This window comes from Emys orbicularis, chromosome 11, assembly GCF_028017835.1.
Source record: "Emys orbicularis isolate rEmyOrb1 chromosome 11, rEmyOrb1.hap1, whole genome shotgun sequence".
NCBI classification, from domain to species: Eukaryota; Metazoa; Chordata; order Testudines; family Emydidae; genus Emys; species Emys orbicularis.
The window spans coordinates 56,984,819-57,008,081 of record NC_088693.1 but is presented as its reverse complement, the minus strand read 5'-3'; the positions used below and the strand labels follow the sequence as shown (position 1 = coordinate 57,008,081).

The 23,263-nt window shown below is 39.2% G+C and overlaps 1 protein-coding gene across 1 annotated transcript in view; it reads right to left on the bottom strand.

Moving 5' to 3' along the window:
• PLCL1 (phospholipase C like 1 (inactive)) overlaps nucleotides 1–23,263 on the bottom strand; it is a 318,557-nt gene that overhangs the window by 39,396 nt on the left and 255,898 nt on the right. The window contains exons 2-3 of the mRNA XM_065413646.1: nucleotides 14,170–16,641; nucleotides 10,513–10,716 (exon numbers count right to left, since the gene is read on the bottom strand). Of these exons, the coding sequence (XP_065269718.1) occupies nucleotides 10,513–10,716; nucleotides 14,170–16,641 (2,676 nt within the window). The remainder of the gene's footprint in view (nucleotides 1–10,512; nucleotides 10,717–14,169; nucleotides 16,642–23,263) is intronic.

The following is a 23,263-nucleotide window of genomic DNA, read 5'->3' as shown; positions in this document are numbered from 1 at the left end:
AACAAAACCAACAATTTATACTACAGTCTTGCCTAAAGGCTCAAATCAGGAGGGCGACCGGTTGTGCTAGGCAATGTACAAATACAGAGTATGACAGTCCTTGCCCTGAGGAGCTTATAATCTAATTTAAGAGAAGACACAGCAAATGGGTGTAACAAACAGTAGGAAGCACTGGAGAAAGGAGAACAAGAGAAACAATAACACATTAACATAGGCCAGATACAAGCACAACTATGTTTTTCCAGGAGGGGAGTTTGGGCCAAATTCATCCTGGGTTTAATTGACAGTGGGATGATTTTGGCCCCTATGATGTTAAAATACAATGCAACTCATTTCAATAACAGAGAAATGTTTAAAAAGTATTTAAAAGATATTGGTAATTTATTATGTGTTAATGTTCCAATTAGAGATCGGTCTGAATCAAAATCCTGATGGCCCCAAACTTCCCAGCTAGTGCCTATCTATAACGTGCTGTGCCAAAAACCTGGATGTGTAAGTCTCAATTTTTATATTATATATTATATTATATGTTGAATTAGACATCTCTATATCTAAATAAACATATACAAACTATATCTAACACAAATATCTCGCTGCTTTGACATACGCAGGACACCAAGGAAACAAAATCCATTCTCCCCTGTATTCCTATAGAAGAAGAAAGCTTGATACAGCTACACAGGATAAAATTATTTTCTGTCAAAATATGCCTCCTGGACTGAAACTAGTTTCAATAGTCTCCAATGCCTTTCATTCTTTATTACTTGCTTGTTCATGCATCATGTTGATTTTTTCTCTTTGATTTTTTTCCTCTTTTCTTCTGGGAGAAAATGACCATTTCTACCAACCCTCTGGCTTTTCTACACCATTGCATACAGTAATCTTGCGTTAAAGGAGCCTTTCTGCTGCCAGCTAGGAATCGCAGAGTGTGGTCTCAACAATGGAGAGAGCAAAAGTCTTTCCAAAAATTGCACCTTACCACTGGCCCAAGATACAAAAGAAGATTTGTGTATTTTCATGGATGTCAAAGAAACCTGGTAGAATTTCATCAATAATACTCAGCACTTATATAGGCCTCATTCAATAAGGTGCTGAGTGCCTCCACTGAGGTGCTGAGTGCCCTCAACTCCAACTGGTTTCAACAAATGGGGTGGAGGATGCCCAGCATCCCACAGGATTGCCAACACACTGCTTTACAAATGATTGGCCTGTCCTCCAACTCCTACTTGGCATTAATTTACTAATCCTCACAACACCCCTATGAGGCAGGATTTAGATTAAGTACGGATATGCCCAATTTAAAATGGGGAAACAGCAGGAGAGAGGCTAAGTGACCTGCCCAAGGCAAGTCTCAGAGATAGGCTTGAAAGTCCAGAATTCTTGGCTCCTGGTCGTGTGCTCTGATCTCTTAACCATACCTATGAGGCCTTCACATAGCTCAGCATCCCCTACATGTATAAATCCTATCATCAGTAAGACCTCAGAAAATTGCATTGATATGAATGTCCTGCAAGCCTTCAATTTCTATATAAAATTATGTAAACTATGAAAACTGATCACCATCTGCCACTGACTGCACCTCTTCCTAGGAGTTTATGGTAGGGTTATACTCAGACTATCCAACAGAGATATCGAATAACAATTACAATAGTTTTCATGGGGAAAGCTACAATGAAATGTCAACTTTCCTTTACTGAAACGCCATGTAGAACAGTCCCCAGCTCTCTTGATGCTGACAGTTGAATCTTGCGGCTGTCAACACCCCCAGGATAAAACAATGAAAACAGGATTGCATAGTAGAATTGAGCCTGTTAATGTTTGCAATCCTGTCTGTAATTTTCATGTAAAATTAAGCAGCCTTTGTCCCAGTGGAACAAACATGAGAAGGCAATTTAGATTTGAGAGCTTCCCCAATACACTTGATAGGAGGCAAAGGAGTAACTTCTCTACCGCTGCACTGAGGTGAAGAAGAAATAATCTTTAGTCTATAAAGTGATGTTCCTTTTCAACGGTGGGTGTTTTTCAGAAAATATAAAATATAATCCATCAGGGTATTTACATGAATTGACTAATTTAAAATGATTTTTTTCAAATGTCATTCATCAATCATGATATTTGGGTTTGGTTTTGTTTTTTTAAATAAAAAAATTCTTATTGTGACATACCACGGTACATTCCAGACTAATGAGCAAGGATGGCACCCTGCCCTGCAACCTGGGGTGCCTTAACATTTGTTTGGATGCCTCCTACCTGGGCCACTCACAAACAGCCTTCAAGCATGCAAGCCACACGCTGAGCATCTGTGTTTAACTGCAGCCTGCCAGCCACACTTTGGCTCTCACCAGCCTGGGTTATACTGCAGGGTGACCACAGCACACTGCTGGTCTCAGATTTCCCCCCAGAAACGTATGTTCTCTACTGCCCAGCCCTCTCCTGGACATTACAGATCTCTTGAGTCCTTTATTCCAGTAAGGGAATAATATGCACATAACTTGTCACCCCAAAAGGAGTTACCCAGACACTTCAACTTGAACACACTGGATCAGATAAAACACTAAAACAAGTTTATTAACCACAAACAGATAGATTTTAAGTGAGTACAAATAATGAGGCATAAAAGTAAAAAATGATTACAAGAAAAATAAAGCTAAAATGTTTAGTAATACCTAACTTATCAAACTATATCAGATTCAAGCACAGTTTCTCACCACATGCTTTCAGCAGTTTTACTGACCAAACCCTATAGGTCATGACCCTCCCCCCAAAGTCCAATGCTTGCTTCCTTTCTCGCTTCAAGTGCAGTGAATGTGATGGGCAGGGAGAGAAAGAAGGGTGTGTCTTGGTGTGTCTGACCCTTCCTTTCACAGTCCTGTTGCCCCTTTGAGAAGCATTTCCAGCTGGGAGCAAGGCAACAGGCAATCTGTGTAGAAGGGAACTTCATGCTGTTTCTTTGCTAAGATGTAGATTTTTTTTGCCCCGACCCCTTTCCTTCCAAAGAATGGCCACTTATCAGGTAATGGTCCATCAGCCTTGTTTACACCTGGTTGAGGCATTAGCTTACCTTTGTCTCTGAGGAACTGGTTTGGCCACTCCCCAGACTTATCTGGAGAACATACTTTCAGACTCATAGACTTTAAGGTCAGAAGGGACCATTATGACCTTCTAGTCTGACCTCTTGCACAACGCAGGCCACAGAATCTCACCCACCCACCCCTGTAACAAACCCCTGACCTATGTCTGAGCTATTGAAGTCCTCAGCTTGTGATTTAAAGACTTCAAGGTGCAGAGAATCCTCCAGCAAGTGACCCGTGTCCCATGCTGCAGAGGAAGGCGAAAACCCCCCAGGGCCTCTGCCAATCTGCCCTGGAGGAAAATTCCTTCCCGACCCCAAATATGGCGATCAGCTAAACCCTGAGCATGTGGGCAAGACTCACCAGCCAGCACCCAGGAAAGAATTCTCTGTAGTAACTCAGATCCCACCCTATCTAGTGTCCCATCACAGGCCATTGGACATATTTACCGCTAATAGTCAAAGATCAATTCATTGCCCAAATTAGGCTATCCCATCATACCATCCCTTCCATAAATTTATCAAGCTTAGTCTTGAAGCCAGATATGTCTTTTGCCTCCACTGCTCCCCTTTGAAGGCTATTCCAGAACTTCACTCCTCTTATGGTTAGAAACCTTCATCTAATTTCAAGTCTAAACTTCCTGATGGCCAGTTTATATCCATTTGTTCGTGTGTCCACATTGGTACTGAGCTTAAATAATTCCTCTCCCTCCCTGGTATTTATCTCTCTGATATATTTATAGAGAGCAATCATATCTCCCCCTCAGCTTTCTTTTGGTTAGGCTGAACAAGCCAAGCTCTTTGAGTCTCCTTTCATAAGACAGGTTTTCCATTCCTCGGATCATCCTAGTAGCCCTTCTCTGTACCTGTTCCAGTTTGAATTCATCCTTCTTAAACACGGGAGACCAGAACTGCACACAATATTCCAGAGGAGGTCTCACCAGTGCCTTGTATAACGGTACTAACACCTCCTTATCTCTACTGGGAATACCTCGCCTGATGCATCCCAAGACCGCATTAGCTTTTTTCACAGCCATATCACATTGGCGGCTCCGTCATCCTGTGATCAACCAATATCCAAGGTCCTTCTCCTCCTCTGTTACTTCCAAGTGATGAGCTGAGCTTATGTTTATAAGTTCACATATAATGCTGTTATGTGCATTTTGCCACATTATTGATCAGCAAATTATGAGTTATTTAAATACCTCACAAAGCATACTTTGTACAAAGATTATTACAATAACGGGTAGGGTATGAACACAGGGGTACATTCTGTCACACTTGTCTTAGCAGAGACTGCCACAGCCACAATGGCATTGCCCTTCCCACCTACATTTGGTGCTTTTCAATTGCAACTCAATAAGACCAGAGAATCTAGGACTATTGCTCCAATGAAAGTAGCCCCCATGATTAAAGTTTCTATAGGAACTGATTCTGGGAGAAAGATACAAGTCCTTTGGTAAAATGCTTTTAATGGGACAACCTCCCCATATGGAAAAATAGTACAGGAAACACTTTTAAACTGAAGAAATTAATAACAGGCTGTTCAGATTGATGGAACACGCAAGTGGTTAAGCCCCAAATGTAAGTTTGTATTTTGTAAGGCGGTGGAAGACATAAAAGCCAGTATGCACATGTTAAATGTTTCAACAAAATAGATTTTTTAAAGTTAAACATTGCTCAGCAATGATGGAAACAAGAAGGCCAAAATTCTGTTCATCTCATTCACCTGAACTGTCCCATTGAAACTATCCAGGCTTCTTAGACTCAGCAAGTTTAAGGACAGATCATCTAGTCTGACCTCCTGCAGGCCATAGAACCTCATCCACCCGCTCCTGTAATAGACCCCTTCTCGCTGGCTGAGGTACTGAACTCCTCAAATCATGACTCAAAGAATTCAAGTTATCGTGAATTCACCATTTACTCCAGTTTAAACCTGCAAGTGACCCATGCTTCAGAGGAAGGCAAAAAACCTTCAGTGTCTCTGCCAATCTCACCCATGGGAAAATTATTTCCCAACCCCAAATACGGCAGTCAGTTAGACCCTGAGCATTTCATGAAGACCCAACAGCCACATGCCTTGGAAAGCATTCTCTGGAGTAACTCAGAGTCCTCCTCATCTAGTGTCCCATCACCAGCCATCGGGGATATTTGCTACTAGCAGTCGCAATTCGGCTACATGCCATTGTAGGCAGTTTTATCATACCATCTCCTCCATAAACTTATCAAGGATGTTCTAGAACTTCACTCCTTTGATGGTTAGAAACCTTCATCTAATTTCAAGTCTAAACTTGTTGATGGCCATTTGTTCTTGTGTCCACATGGGTGCTTAACTTAAACAACTTCTCTCCCTCCGTGGTAGTTGTACCTCTGATGTGTTTATAGTATAAGTAGTAAGATTTGGTTCAAACATAACAGCACTATGGTATGTAGTAAATGGGAAGCAGAAAGCGAAACTGACAGTGATTGAAAAATGAAACTGACTTGTCTCATTTCACTGTCTAAATTGAGTGAAGAGCAATGACTTTAAAATCTAATCCACTTCTAGCCATTCATGTCAGTTAACTTTCCTTCACTTTTAATAAACTAAGGTGCTGGTAAGATATTTATCTTAACAATAACACCGGAATTCTTTGCCCATTTAAATATTATGTCTTGTATATTAAGAGAAAATTGGAGAATCAATAAAAACAAAGGATTTCTTTTTAGAAACTACACTGGTACAAATTATTTCCTTGTTCTTTATACATTTTTCTGTAAATTGAAAAAGGGAGAGGAAATTATCGTGGCAGCCTCACCAAAAAAAGTGAAAAATTAAAGCGCCACTGTCTCTGGGAAGATAAATGATACAGAGGGATAGTTCAAAAAAATCAAATAATAAATTGTCCAGACATTAAGAATAGAAATCAACACTAAAAAAGGAGAACTTTTTTTTTCTCTCTCTCTCCCCTTATCGGTGGAGTCAGGAGAGAATTTTGAGAGAAAAGCCCTGTAAACTCTGTATTCTTGAATGCATCTTTGTCAATGAGGAGTTTTGCCCGAGGAGTGCAAGCAGAATCTTGCCCTCCCTCTTCAAAAATATAATCTATTGGTTGAACAACTGAAGTGCAAATTGAGCTAATGAAAATTTAAAAAGGATTTTCTCTTTTAACATCAAGCATTTATTGCAGGCATTTAGGACAAGAAACAGCCAAGTAAGTAATCATCTGCCAGCAAGCCTTGTAAGAAGTGGGGATATCTAGATGCTGACAGGGCTGGAAAAGGGATACTGGCTATTTACAATACCATGATATCTATTCCAATGTACAGCAAATTCAGTTTTCTATATGTTGAGCATGCGCACAACACACTGTGGTAGTAAGAATGCCGATCAAGAATGCCGACATCATTTGGGAGAGTTTGAAATATACAAATCAGCAGAAATACTTGTTTTTTTGTTGTACTTTGAGCATGTCTACGCTACAAAATACTGAAAGAAAGGCAACCTAATGGTATTCCATATTAAGAGCTCTGATATCACTCAGGCCCTATTTTACAGGGAACTAATGGATGTGACTGGGGGGAGGGGAAGATAAACCAAAATAAGACTGGAGGAAGGAAAGAGAAAGACACACAGATGGAGAAAGATGTACAAACAGATGGAGAGAAAAAAATATTGAGAGAAAATACAATAAGAAATCTAAAAATTGCTTTTACACACTACACCCATATCTAGATAAAAATATGCAACCAAACTCTAAAACCAAATATCAATACAAGTTTCCATACATAGTTAATATTCACAAGTTGGACCAAATTCTGCTTTAAGTTATGCTTGACATCAGTGTATTACAACATTCGCTTGGCAGTGAATACTAGTGAAGTTAGCCACCCCTCTCATTTTTACTTGTTCAGAGCTGTCTGAAAAATGATTCTTTGGTGCAGAAATTGCCTCAGTTGAAAGACAAATTTTGTTGGGAAAGTCTGGAAAATCTGTTCAGCCATTTTTGAATGATGCAAGTGAAAAAGAGGTACCTGTCCCATTGGAATAAAAGACTATCACACTTGTAACCATACAGAAAATTCAAATAGCGCTGAAATTTGAAGTATTGCACATATTCGGGGCAGATCTTCATCTGTTATAGATCTGCATTTCTCCACTAACTTTAATGATTGATGCTGATCTGCGCCAGCTGAGGATCTGACCTATAATATCCATTTGGAAGTGTGTCAATGGCCAACAGTCTGAATCTGAAATAAAAAAAAATAAAAAAAAAACCACCAAAAAAACCCAAACTTGTGCATTTCCTGGCTTTTAAAAAATTGTTTAACATTAAAATTGCATTAACATAATATCTGCATATAAATTGTGTGCAATATATCTACTTACTCTTCACTAACATTTTCTCTGACATTATCCCCTTTCCCAAAAATCCCTAATTCCTCTCTCTTGAAAGGAGTTCCTATACTACCCCAGCCTTTCCTTTCTGAGCAATATCTGGAAAAAAGTTGCTTTTTTTTCATCTAACTGTTCCAAAATAATTTCCCATACAGATGTTTGAATGCTGAAGAAGAGCATTCAAAAACATTTGTTCAAATTCCAAATGGCTTTTCAGTCAAACCATCTTTGTACTTATTATTTGTTATTCACAAACATTTGCACAAATGTTTGAGGAATGGGTTTTTTAATAGAAGTATTTGTATCTGCACGTGAGCAGGGGTATCTGTGTGCAAAAAGAGGATTTGTTTATTTATTATTTGCTAAATGTAACATTTGTGTTTAAAAAGCTTCAGTCTTCCAATCAGGGAGGAAAAACAATACCATGCGACTTAGGTGAATGGTTACCACAAACAGCTAACAGTTTAAATGAACTATTCACAAGCAGCCAGAGGCTCAAATTTGTTTGCATAAGCTATTTTCCGAATACATATGAATATTGAATGCAGACACAGAAATCAGAATCTTTTTTAGAACAATTCACAACTAAAAAAGTGCTAAATTACTTGTACAATTATTTGCAATGAACAATTCAACCATTTCTACTTTCCAGCTTAGCTTCTGTCACTTTCACCATGCTAAATATTTCCCTTTTAAATGTGATCAATGAACTTTTAAATGAATTTGACAGGTTCTAAAATGAGCTGCATGCTGCCCACCTCAAAGAAGATTGCTGTGCCAACCTTTGAAGAAAGTGAGCAAGCACAAGTATAGGTGAAAATGAAGAAATCCAGGAAGATTCCTATTACATGAAAAAATCTGAATTGTAGCTTTACAAATGAAACATTGTATTATACCACTGTAGGTGGGTGATAATTAGTGATAACAGTTAGGGGGATCAATTGATCATATATAGTAATAACCAAATCTATGAGTAAACTTGGAAAATAAACAGCTATAAACCATGTTTCTGCATTTTCATATATTCTTCAAAATGGATACATTAATTTTTCTGCCAACACTTCATCTAAGTTTCTTGCTTTTAGTTGATTCCATCCCTTTTTCTACTTTGTAGATCTCTTATACACCCTGGCTTTCTTATGAAATTCTTCTGGGAGACTCTCTCTCAAGCAAAATGTTAAGGTAACACAATTTGAAACATCCCATGTGCTTTGTTTCTGGAACTGTAACTCCTTTTCAAGGGTCTATAATAATTTTAAAAAACACCTAATTGTCCAGGAAAAAGCAAACAACCCACAGAAAACGATCTTTGTCTAGCATGTCTGTTGACAAAAGAACAATCCAATATAACAGACAGCTAATTGTTTTCAAGATCATTGCTACTGGTCTCAGAGCATCTGCATCTTCATTCACGTGGAATAGCCGAGCTGTCTATGCCCCATTAAACACACTGACAGAGTTTACCATTTTCATGAAAAAAAAGATATGTTCAGATGACAGGTTTACCCACAGAAAAAATACAACACTTGTAGCATTTTTTTAAAATCAGTGATTAATTTTCATAACATCCCATAACAGTTCAACTGTTAAAGCAATTAAAAAATATACCTCAAACATAAGAGATGTGCTACATGAAGGTATTTAATAGACAACTCAGTGTTAATATGAACCAACTTTTTTGTGTGGGGGCAAACAAGGCTCCAGCTGCATAAACCCAAGAGTAGTCCTTTGAGATTAATGGACTACTTAGGTGAGTAAAGGAATAGAGCAAGTGTCTGCAGAATCAGTCCCTAAGATTTGAAATCTTCTCCATTAAAAACCTATAAAGGTAGCACTTTCAGCATATCTTTTATTAAAAACATACACAAAATATTTTACATGGTGCTCTGCCAAAGTCTCCCTTTGTTTTCAGTTTTATGAATACGAGCCCTTTCAGTTGAGAACTGTTGGACAACAACAACAAAGCTTGTCCCTTTCTGCTCTATTAATCTCCTTATCTTTTAATTTATCCCCACATGTTACTTGCATAATTTAAATTCAGAGTTCACTAAAGCTTTCTAGTTTGGGTTCGCTTTTACCAGCAGAAACATACACTGGCTCCCATTTTTCACCTGACTGTCACATGGACTGACATTTCCTCTAGTAGAAAGAAATTTCTTAAGGTTAACTCCCACTTCTCTATTAAAAAAGAACCACCACCTGAGTCATTACAAATGCCACAATAAGGAGGGGTGGCATTTTTCACTATAACTTCTTTCAACAGTTGAAGGCGTAATCCCCACACACAGACACTATATTATACTTTGAAATGTTAATGTTGAGATACATCGTTTACTCTTTCATCATGAAAAGACAACAGATTTCAATATTCTGCACATTGACACGATCTAAAAAAGAAAATATGTATTGAGAAAAACTTTGAAAAATAGGGACTTATTCTTTTTAGAAAGGAATTATATTTGAACATGTTAAATCATCAACCTAAAACAGATGAAGTTGTGGGAAAATACTTTAGGGAAATATGTGGACTCACTAACCAAGATCCTTTTTTATTTATTTCATTCTGTCCCTTTCGTATGCTCTTAGTCAGTTTTCCATCATGAAGACTTTCTAGACAAATTTTCCAATGGTTTATTCTAGTATTATTTGAAACATACCTTAAAATAAAAAAAGCATGAGAGCAAAAATACTGTCTGTTAGGATCTTGTACAATCTTAGCTATTTACTGCATAAGCTAAGCTTTCACTAAAAATAATAAGTTGTATTAGTCCTTTCCACTGCTAAAATAATGCTCCCTGTACATCAATATCTTGCTACCCTGTAGCTCAAGCTTTGCAGAATTTTATCTCCAGCGATATAATTCACTACAATCAAACTGCAGGTAAGTGAATACAGACAAATCTATTGCATGATTAAGGGCCAAATCTTGCTTATCTTATGCATATGAATAGCCCCACTAATCTCAATGGGACCTCTCACAAGAGTAACAGAAGCATGAATTGGCCCACCATATTTCGAAATAACAACACCACAGTAATAAAAACACAGTTATAAAAGCTCATACCAGATCATATGCAGCCATAAGCTTTTTCTGCACATCAGGCATGGTCCCCAGAGGCTCCAGGTAAGGGAATGTATCTTTCATATAGACAGTGGCAGAGGGAGTATTGTCGCTGTTTATGAGCCGAGAGGACAAAGTCAAGATGCACTGCTTCAGACTGGCAATTGGAGGGAGTCCACAAAGCTCTTTAACGGACACAATTGCATTCTGTGGGGGGAAAATGGATTTGCATTTACTGTAGCTCACCATCCCATTCTGGTTTATAAAAGTAAGTCAACTAGTGCCTCTTACACATACACACACACACACGGTTTCGTGAGCATTTGGAAAATTCTAAGAATAAGTTTGTCCCTGTGATCATACTGTTTTAAGTGAGGATAAGAAACTCATAAGAATTAAAAGATAATCTGCAAAGAGTAAAATAAAAAAAGGGTTGTGACCTTTGCTGCTTCTTTATGTTTTTTATAGAAGGCCTGAAAAAAGATGTACACCGCTACCTCGATATAACGCCACCCGATATAACATGAATTTGGATATAACACGGTAAAGCAGTGCTCCAGGGGGGTGGGGCTGCACACTCCAGTGGATCAAAGCAAGTTCAATATAACGCGGTTTCACCTATAATGCGGTAAGATTTTTTGGCTCCCGAGGACAGCATTATATCGAGGTAGAGATGTAACTGCTTTTTTTTTAATTCAGGAATATCAGAAATATAAACTCATCTTCCCTGATTTTGCTGAAGGGCTCAAAGGGTTGGAGTACTCAACCCTTACCTGACTGGGGGATGGGGATTTACTTTTTCACAAATAAAACTTTTATCCCAAAACTGTCAGCAGTTGGCGTTAGGGCTTGTCCCCACAGAGAGTTACTGAGCGGCAGGCCACTGTGAGTATCTACAGTGCACCAGCTTGCCGCACATTAACGTCCCATGCGGACACTGCCACAGCACAGTGACATTTCTACTAAGCTGCACTCTGGAAATTTCACTGCACTGGAGCAGTGTCCCTACAGCAAGCTATTGTGTGGCAAACTGGTGCATTGTAGATTCACCCCCTGGCTTGCTTATCAGTAACTCGCAGTGTAGGCAAGCCCTAAGAGTTGTGAAAAAACAAACAAAAGGGCCAGATTCTCAAGTCCAGCTCTTCTGTGCCCAATGCAGGTTTATGCTTTCTGTTCCTGGTCCAGCATCAGTCTGTCCTGAGGCACCATGGAGCAACTTGAGGGCTGGTGTTAGTGCCACTGGCTATCTACCACCCCAACTGGATGGTTCAGCAGCTAGAGATCACTAGGGTGTAGATGTGCATGTCTAGAGATACCCAACCTCATCCCCTTTAACTCAGATCTATGCCACCTGCAGATTCACCATGCTGGTGGAATGTTCAGACAGCCAATCTGCCAGCCCCACAGGTGCTTTGCTCTGGCAGGCCAGCTACAGTGCAGCCAAGATCTGGCTCAAAGAATTTTAAATAGTCTGACTAAAAAGCTCTTCCCCCTCAAGTGCTCAGATTTCAAATCTCTTATATCATAATTACACCAGTTCTCTAATTGTCCACTGTCCTCCAGCAAACATAAATTGGAAAAATCTGATGTTTCTCATGAGAAAAGCAAGCAAGAGACAAATCATTGTCTTTAAGGGCTGCATTGCAGATCAGAAAAAATAAAAAAAGGGCACAAACATTTTTTCTCTTTCATGGTTCACCTGTAAGAAAACCAGGTGACCCAGGTCAAACCTAATTAAAACTCCAGAATTTATGCAGAAGTCAGCAGACATGTGGTTGACTTGTCCTCCTGATTTACCTTCTTCCAAGTCATATCATTGTTGCCAAAATCCACAAAAATCCCAGTAACAGAACATTGTAGCAACCAGCAGAACACAACTGTTACCGTACTGCATTTTAGACCCCTGTGAGGATACAAAAATTTGGATCCACATCCGATCTACATCCACAATAATGAACTTGTGACCCGCACTCCACCTTTTAAATGTATTTGTATCTGCACCTGCACCGAATCTCACTGTTGGAGCCCTGTGCTTATATAAAAATGTGGATCTGTATCTGGTCCGCAAAGATAGTAAACAATACAAAAGTGGATATCTGTGGATTTGCAGGACTCTATATCTTTGCAGGTCAGGCATCAGAAAATGTTCAAGTAATTAACAGAGGCTCTTCTATTAACCAAATATATTCGAATGGTGTATTAGAAAATAAAATCTGTTGTCTGGTTGTCATATAAATTATCCTTGAGAACAAGATCTAGAAGCAAAATTTAGTTTTTGAACACACATTAATACTATTTTTAGGTGAGGTTTATAAATTATTTTCTGGTTATACTACTTAGTGTATACAGCTGTAATCTAATATTTATTGTTACAGAATAAAGGAATGTAAGGGAACAGAAGATGGAGTCAGAGATTCAAATTAGTTATTTTCAAGGCCTGCAAGGAAGAAAAGCCTGGGAAGAGTTTCCCATTCTTAAAAATATGCTTAAGATATTCCTCTGAGAGTGATTTATAACTTATGTCATTTTGTAAACTTTTCCAGCTGCCAAAACTAAATTTGCTTTAGACTCTGTCCAGAATTGCAGGGTCAGTGAAGTAATATAAAATGTGTTCTTGTCCTGTTTTCCAGGGATAAATACACTGTTTCCTTTGCTTTACCAAGGAAATAGCTATTGTACATTCTCCTATATAAATACAATTCTTATTGTTTAACTTTATTCAGTTTTGTTTCTCTTTGGCAGCATCTACACCACAGATCTGATTTTCTCCTAACTGAACCAGTGAGAATGCATGAAATTAAGCACAAAGAGTGCAAACCTGCCATGCTGACTCACGTTCTGAACCATTGCAGTTTCCTCCCATCCATTAAACTTTTTCAATTGCACACTGGGTGCTTATCCCACAGTTCCGACACATCTATAAGAACTGGATTCTGGGACTATGGTACAGTAGCAGAAGGTCTACCCATTTCTGCCCAAACCGTCTTAATGCTGTCCACACTGCATTGAACCAGTTCAGACTAAACCAGCATTTAGCTAAAAGCAAAATGTAATCCCAATGGTATTTGGTTGACATGTTAAATGTATAGAGCATGTGTGTATGGGGAGGAATGTGTTTTAGGTAGGATCACATAATTCTTAGCAGAGTACACATCTGTAATGTAGACAAGACCTTAATGACTCATACATTTCAGTGTTTCTAGGCACGCACGCACGCATACACACACACACACACACACACACACACTTTTCACTAGTTAGCAAGATAAAGGTAAGCTGACATTCTTCAAAAAGGAGACAGGATGGGATCTCTCTCTAGTCCTATGGCCTGGAGATACAAGCTAGTCCTCAACTCAAATCTCCCAATTAGCTAAAATCAGCAGTGGGCTTTGATTTTTTTTTTCTTTTAAATATTTTTCAAAAATTAAACAGATGCTTAGCCTGACATCTATATGTTAATTAACCTCAGTAAATATCAAGCTTTGGCAAATCAGCACTTTATGTATTTAAACTGCAAGGGCTAGATATTCCTTTTAGTTACACAGGTATAATTTTGAAGCAAGTCCATTGACTTCAATGGATTTATACTGCTGTGACTGAGATCAGAATGTTTACCCAAGTGTTCAGTACAAAGCAATAATGAAGTAAAAAGTTTCATACCTGCATGTTTTCCCTCATGTCAGTGGCCTCTCGTAATGGATGCACTGCTAGTTTAAAGATATCATCTATAATCTTAAGGCTTGTGTTCCTCAGCATGGTATACTCGCTTCCTTTCTTTCCTATTCTCACCGACAGACTCCGCTTTTGTGCTTTTCCTCCTCCACTTCGATTAGTTATTGCAATGTGAACAAAAAGTGTAACATGCTCCATGATATCTCCAACAAAGCAGCGCAAGGGTATATGTCGATATCCAGGCTGTAAACATTCAAGTGGTATGGTATACTGGCCTATAAACTCATCACCAATATAGTCATCATCCAAAACAACAAAACGGATCATGGCAAGTTCTGGTAGATTTATTTGGAACTCAAAGCTTTCATCAAAAATAGGATTGTCACTGTTTTGCTGAACAGTTTTAGTTCTTTGTTCTGCACAGTCTGCAGGAATTCCATGAATTTCTATGCAAACATATGGGTCTATGACATCCCCTTTTGCACAAGCTCCCTTGGGCTTTGGAAAGTTCTGACCACTGATAATTTTGACATGTAGAACTTGAGGAGAGACCCCTGGAACGATGCCCTTTGTATTTGCACTAAAGTAAGATACTGTATCACGCATAACAGAAGGTCTAAGGACATAGCCACATCCCCCATTCTGTAAAAACCAGCCAGTATGTAGATCCATCATTGGTCCTGGAGTCTGATAGTTCATTGCCACTATCTGACAACCACAATTCCAAAAATCTTGGGGATTTAAGTTACTAGAGTCTATCCTCATAGCACTTGGGTATATCCTAGACAAAAATTTCTTGTTGTAATTGACAAAGTCCTCTGGATACTCATTTGCAATTCTACTGGCCTCTGCCTCACTGAAAGAGCAGATTTCCCAATAATTCTGACTTTTCATAGATACCACAAAATCTTTGTACTGGACAGACTTGCATATCGATACCAAATCAGACAACTCTCTGCACAGCCAGATCAGCCTTGGTTCATTCACATAATCTTCAGACATTCTTCGAGATATTTCAGCCTCTTCATCTTCATCAGTGACTTCTCCTTCTAATAAATCCTGGTCAGAGGGAAGCTTCTTCCCTTTCACAATGATCTTCATTTTCAATGTCTCAGGTGATGGAAGGTAGGCTTCTGATGGTAAAGGTGCTTCTGTGTAGAGTTTGTTTCCAAAAATCTTCTTCATGTGTTGAACCATTACTTTCTGTTGTTGTATTGAGCAGTGGTTACCCAAGCAGAGAATGAGAGGATACTCTGAAGTAATGAAGGCTAATTTGTTTATTACCTCAATAACATTTCGAAAGGCAAGCGGTGATGTCATGCTATTACGGTTACAAATGATGGGCTCATTATCTGGACCATCACAAACATCAAGTTCAATACTCCTACAATTCATTTTTAAAGCCCTGACATAACCATTGATATCAGCTGGTCCTCTAAATTGGTCTTCTATTAGATAGGTATTGTGAGATGCATTGATATAGTAATGTGATAAAGGCTGAGTCATATCCTGGACAACTTTTCTGTGCTCAGGGTCAAAAATATCACATTCTGGGGACACCAAATACTGAGTAAATCCATCAATTGCAAGAAATCCCTTCAACCGTCCTTCTTGAGAAAGTTCATACCTGCGGATAATGTCTAGACACATTTCTTCAGTTATATGAGCAACTCCTTGCTCAGCTTCTAAAAAAAGCATGAGGTCATTAGCATCCAAATATTCTTTGTTTTTAGATATCTGCACTAGTAAGAAATAAACTTCAGGTCTTGTGCAAAGTTCGCTGAATGCTTCACAAAATTCCTCTTTAGTTACTCGAGTTGTTAGTTTTTCTTTGCTTTTCTGGATTTCCTTAAATTTTAACCTAATCTTTGATTCCTTTAGGGTAGGATTAAGCTGTTTGATTAACTCTACAGATGTATCTTCTAACATTATGCCATTACCATCAACATCTGCAGCTTCAAATACAGTTTTTAGCCACACAAACCGTGGGGTATTCTGGCTGTTTTCCATCAAATCCAGAGGTTGCTTGCTACGAGAAACCAGGTAACGTAAACCTGACACCCAAATGTTGGCCACATCAGCTGAATTGGCAACCAGGTCAAGAGACTCATAGTTCTCCCCATGAATTACAGAGAATGCACAGTCTTCACTAATCTGGTCTGCAAGTCCATTGTTCCTGAATGTTTCAGTGTTCTTCCCTAGTCTTATCTCTTTTACAGCAGAAATATCAAGCTTAGCCTTGTCAAGGTCTTTCTTGGAAGGTTCCCAGCGAAGAGCTTGCAAGTCAGTGTCTAGAGTAAAAAAACGATTATAAATGCGGGAATTTGGACGGACTTTCTTCAGTTCACACCCAGCCTGCATAAAGCTGATACAGTCACTAGCACTGCTTATTTTCTTCTCGGATGGCATGCTGCTGAAGGACACAGTTTTCTTCCTTCCACATTTTTGGTTGGAAGGATCCTGTAAAATAATTTAAAAATAAATAAGTACATTTTCTTCGGCCCTTTGTCAAGTGTATATATAATATACAAAGCATAGCTACCTTATATTTGTTTGATCATCAAAACATAAAGCACTATCCCTTCCCATAATTCAATTATCTACTCAGTTACAGAATATAACTACACAGTGTCTTGCTTGGCTGCAACAACATAGCTGTCACAATCACTCCTGAGAAGCATATTGGGAGGAGAGGGTTTGTGGACAATCGAGGTAACTGAAGGAGTTGGGATTGGGGAGGGTTCACTGAGCAGTGAGAAGCTTCACAGTTATGGAATTAACCTGGAGGGTTGCTACGGGGATGAAGGGAGTGGGGGGAGAGCCTAGAAGAGCCTGGGGGGAGGAAGGGGGGGGTTGAGGTAGAAGGGAAAGCCTGGGCAGGTGGGAGATAGCCCTGCCCTCATTCTGACCCGCTTTCCATTCCCCTCCTTCAGTGTTGCCCCTCTCTTGCCATATCTGGTGTTTCCACGAAGCCCCAGCCGCTGGCGTCAGGGGAACACGGGAGACTCGCAGCGGTCACTGACAGGAAGGTGCGTTTCCAACCCCGCAGGCTGCAGAGAACAGCCTGGGAGCACGAGCCGAGCGCTCCCTGACGGCTCAGCGACCAGAAGGGAAAGAACAACAGGCCTCACGGGCAGCGGCCAGGGTAACATCTCATCACCCGAAGCCAGCCTGGCCATTCAGGGGGCCAGGGAGCCCTCTGGGCTGGCAATGCTGCGTTCTGTCCCGGCCCCCAGCACGGGCTCCCGCCGGCTCCTGTGCCCCGTCAGGCCCATCTCAGCTCCACCCTACGCACCAGGAGGGCGCCAGCCTTCCCTCCCGGCTCCATGCTGCCTGGTAATGGGAAGGAGGAGGAGAGATCAGCCAGGTGGGAGGCAGAGAAACTGCCTAATTACCTGCTCAGCAGGCACCACAGCAGCCCCAGTGGCCAGGAGGAGCAACTGCAGCCCCAAAACTTATTGCCAGCCCAAAGCCAAAGCCTCAGGAGAATTAGTACAAAAAATAAAACCTCCCTATAATCCTTGAAGGTCACAAGGCCTGATTTTCAAATAAGGCCTCCATGTTTGTGTGTGCTGTTTTGTGCCCACAACTTGCCGGTAGAGAGCATGAATGAAACGCAGGCATAAAGCTGTTGGTGCAATTCTTCAATGTTGCAAAACTGAGCCTTCCAAAACAATGACCTAGTTTGAAAACCAGGCCCATATTTCTTGCACTGTAGATCTGACCAGAAAACCAAATACTCAGTAACATAGTATCTTAAGGATCCCACCATGGATCTAGATGACTTTACCTGTTAAATTAAATCCCAGCATATACTGCTCTGTAAGCAGTATAAAAACTAAGTATGAATGTTTGCATTCTTGGGCTAGCTATTTTGAGAAGGTAGGTCATTATTAACGTTTTCTGTTTTTGAAGTATTTCTCTGTGCTTTATTGTCCATCTTATATACAGCACTCTCCACATTAGCCCATTCAATAACATCTGAAGTGTTATCAAAGAAATACAACAACCGTATTCAAAGCCAACTGGCTCTATTGGGAACAATTACAAAACCTCTAAACTTTAGTATTGAAGGTCTTTAGCTAATCTGTCAAGGCAATGAATTAAAACTTTTAATGACAGGCAAAATTACTCTAGCCATTTATTGTAGCATTTAGTATGCTAATTAGGATTAAAATAGAGAGAAAGAAAGTCAATGAACCCAGCACATTAGTTCAGCACATTTTTACATTTTCACCAGCACATTTGTATGTTCCTGAGTCATCATACTGCAATTTACTATATTGCTGGTATGAAAATCTTTAAGCAACAGATGCTAATGAGTATAAATGAATGCAGCCAATTATACAGTAGTTTGTATAAGAGCCTTTTCTTTCCCACTTTTAGATTTTTAAAGAAAAAGTTATTTAAATTTAAAACAACAATATGTTTGTGGTTTTTAGCAAAATCCATATGAAATTCCATATCTCGCTTTTAGCGGAACAGTGTAGATTCCAAAACCAGGAACCTGAACCTATTTCCAATTATTTCAATGGAAGCAGGAAAAACCTCGTACAGTGTTGCCAACTTCTGCAGTTTTATGGTGGGTCTTGTGGTATTTGGTGTCTTTCACACAATGATACTAATAGGCAGCAGGCTTCAAACAAGCAAAAGGAAGTACTTCACACAACACAGTCGACCTGTGAAACTTGTTGTCAGGGGATGCTGTGAAGGTCAAAACTATAACCGGATTCAAAAAAGAATTAGATAAGTTCATGGAGGATAAGTCCATCACTGGCTATTTGCCAAGATGATCAGGGATGCAACTCCATGCTCTGGGTGTCCCTAAGCCTTTGACTGCCAGATGCTGGGACTGCACGACAGGAGATGGATCACTTGATGATTGCCCTGTTCTGTTTATTCCCTGCGAAGCATCTGGCATTGGCCACTGTCGGAAGACAGGATACGGGGTGAGATGCACCATTGGTCTGACCCAGTATGGCCGTTCTTACGTTATGTTCTTAAAGCCCCAGTGTCTGTAATCAAAACATTGCATGAGAATCTCAGCTTTCAATTAAAATAAAAGGTAAGTTTCTAGTCCTCATGGTTGTGGGGAAGTGGTTGAAAATATTAAACAAATGCACTATAAATAAAGGCTCAGAAACCAGAAGGCATATGAAAAGTACCCAATATGTGGTGGTGGTGTTTTTAAAATCTCATGATTTTTAAGCTAGTCTCATATTTTTGGTGGGGACACATGATTTTTGAATATTTGGGGGTTGGCAGTACTGCTCACATTAATTTAGAAACAATTCACATTTAAAGTCTTCTTAAATAAATACAGTAACAGAGACATTTTTGGAGTTTTAATCTACAGCAATCTATACAATGATGGAGGTACTCTGGGCCAGATCCTCAGGTGGGGTAAATCTGTCCCACTGACTTCAGTGGAGCTACACTGATTACACCAGCTAAAGATCTATCATTTTGTCTTTGCCAGAGAGGGCAGCAAGATTTGTTACAAAACATGCTCACCAATTGGCTTCTGTGGAACACACACAAGTTGTTTATTTTTAGTTGTGAAATGGCTGTCGTTTTTGATGGCAATGATACCTTGAATCAAACTAATTTATTTTAGGTGACAAAAATAATGGGCCTTCCTGGGACCATTGAGTGCTGCCTTTAATGCTTGCTCTTAATCTTTAGGGTTTATTGCAGAGAGTTTTTAGTTGGTGTCATATAGGCAATTTAAAAATTGTAGAAAAATAGTGTTTCCTCTCCATGAAGGACTTTTTCACATCTGTTTATCAAGTCAATCAATTCAAATCTAATCCTGGGGACTAATTATGTAAAACTAGCAGGATTTGGATGTTATTGCAACTGATATTATTTTAATTGGCATTAATGACTAATCACTCTAATCTACAATACAATACATGGAGGAGAAAACTATGCAATTTGCAATTGTAAATTGATCCAAGAATGAGCTCATAACCACTCCAGGTGTTTCTTATTTGGTCACTATTGTATGATTTCTTTGTAATGCTTTTAAAATGAAGCCTGACAAATTTGTATATAATTTCAATTTAATAAGGCAGTTTTCATTTCAAAATGTAATCATCAAAAACATATTTATTCAAGTTTTGCAAACAAATGCTCAAAAAAGTGTGCCCTTAATCTTTTTTAAACTATAGCTTTATTAAATCTCAGGGAGAGGACATATTTTCTTCTAGAGGCACATGCTTACCTAACATTAAGAAAAGAATCTAATTTACATTCCTCAGTTAGTGGTGGAGCGGGTTCCACTAAGGACATTTCGGTGAACTATCTATTTTGTTGTTCCATAATTTGTTTATTTAAAATAAAAAGAGCAAGATTTACTAACAAATCAGCCTGCTTCCATCTGTAAGTAAGCATCAAACAAAGATTCTCCTGATAATTAGATTTTATTTCACCCAGCTGAATAAAAGCTATTTAAACAAAATAAAAACCCCAAAACAAACAAAATGTGTTTCTTCTCAGAGCAAGCCAGACCCTGGCCTCTGCTCTTGCACCTTTACACTGCTCTAGTGGGGCAGCAAAGGATTCAATCAGTGGGGTGTAGCCAGCTCCAAGCCCTGCTACCTCTCAACCCTAGGGGGATGATACAAGATGGAACAATTTAGAGAAGCCTCTGAACTGCTCTAAGTTATACGAGGGGTCAGTTCAGTCCTGCCTGTCCCAGAGACTGGAGAAGAGCAAAGGGGGCTTGAAGCCAACTTTGTCTCCACTCAGGTCCAATGTTGAGTTTAGCTCAGGTAGACCCACGGCTCAGGGCCAATATAATTAATTACTTTCTTACTTTATGTCTCTAATAAATTCAATTCCTATGTTTTATTCTTCTAACAAACAACATTAAACTACAAACACTTTTATGCTGCAATGTCTCTATTGGCTATAACTCCTGATCTATGTCACCTTTCACTTGGAACTAAATACAGGAATGATTATAGACACCTAACAAGCTAAAAGTTGCTAAGAGCTTATGTGTATGAATAGCAAAACTGCGTTCTTGTGCTCTCCATTGTATTCACCTACAGAAGAACAAATCTTCTCTTTTATTAATCCAAAACACTCACTCAGTTCAAAAGCACAATGTGATGTTCTACTGAATCCTTGAGATTTAGAGTGTGTCTTTCTCAGAGACCTTAGATAAAGCAGAATAGAACTTCGCAGGTAGTAAGCACAGTAGGACTTCTATTCATCCCTCACCTTTCCACTCCTTGCTTGCCACCAAGGAGCATTTGTACCAGCTTCACATAAGCCAGTGTGGAGGGCTCCAATGGGAGCAGGTCAGGAGAGCTGCCACAGGATTTCCAGTGGCCCTAACACAACAGGCCAGTGACAGAGAGAGGCTACCAGCACTTTGAGTCCTGAGGGCTAGAAAAACAGCCAGGGAGGGGCAATGCTGTCCCCAGCTTGGGGACAAATTTCATCCCCAAAGCCCTGCCCACTTTGCTCCACATCAAGCCTGATGACTCAGGTTTTATCCAATGAAATGAATGGAATCCTATGAGAGCACAGAAACTGCTCATCTCTAACAACTCTACTATAAAAGCTCTGTAACAAACAGTACAGCATGAACTCCTGCAGTTATTTCCATGCACCAGTGTCAGTTTTTTTCCTTCAGATAGTTCACTGAGTCAAGTTTGACTTGGTCAGTGGTAATTCTAGCTTTACCATCTCAACCATAATAGCAGCATCAAGTTGCCGTAACATACACAGCTCTGCGTGACTTTTCAAAAGAATGTATTTTTTCCTAACTATAGGCATACACTTCCTCTACATTTCTCCCATTATAGATCCAAACTCACCTTAGTCCCACACAAACCTGGTGTTCTCCCTTTTCTTACTGGAAGGGTGTCATAAAGCTGTGGGGAATCAAATCTCATTCCTCTGGGTGTAAACTGACCTCTGCAGGGTTCAAGCAGAACTTTTTCTTCCCTCTGACCAGCAATGCACACTAGACTAGGCAGGTGTATTTTGGGAGGGATGGGGAGTTACAACTTCCTTCAAAGGATCATGTATTGACTACTACCAAAGCTTGATTTGATGGTCCAGAGATCTGATATAGTCTGTTAACTTTTAAAATGCCATGCACAAACAATGAATCCTGAATATGAGCCTTTAAGTAATATTTGTTACAGCAGAACCTCAGAGTTACGAACACCTCAGGAATGGAGATTGTTCGTAACTCTGAAATATTCGTAACTCTGAACAAAACATTATGGTTGTTCTTTCAAAAGTTTACAACTGAACATTGATTTAATATAGCTTTGAAACTTTACTATGCAGAAGAAAAATGATGCTTTCCCTTTAGTTTTTAGTAGTTTACGTTTAACACAGTACAGTATTTCCCTGTTTTGTTTTGATTTGGTTTTTTTGTTTGTTTTGTCTCTGCTGTTGCCTGATTGCGTTCTTCCAGTTCCAAATGAGGTGTGTGGTTAACTAGTCAGTTCATAACTCTGGTATGTTACTGTGTGTTTAAATGGATTAATCCTTCATAGTTTCACGCTTTCTGAGCTGTTTTTCTTATTAGGAGTGTTTGTCTCTACACTGTATTCAGGTTTGAATTTGGTCTATACAGCACTGTGTCTCTAGGAAAATATTTAAGATAACTGCCTGGGATCTCAAAGGCACCTATAAGATCCACATATATTTGACTATAGACATGTTTTGAAATCAAAAAGAAGAATATTTCAAAGCTTCTTTCTATTAAAAACATACAGTCTCGAAGAATGGGAACCAAAACACCAACTGTAAAGTAGTGTTTATAAGCACTGCTGTTTTTCCATGGTTAAAAAACCCCATAAATAAATTCAGATCAACTGAACTGATTCATCTTAACTTTTCACATTTTGTAAAAAAAAGAGAAAGCAATAACTTACGGAGATTTCCCATCATTAGAGCCTTCATGCAAGACAAAAAATATAAGTGTACAGAACACTATTTAGGAAAAGTCACTATTCATAATTAGTGTGTGTACAGCTTACTGAGGGTACAAAGAGAGGGAAATCCTATATTCACTATAGGAAGTTATAATGCTTTCAAAGTGCCAACATTT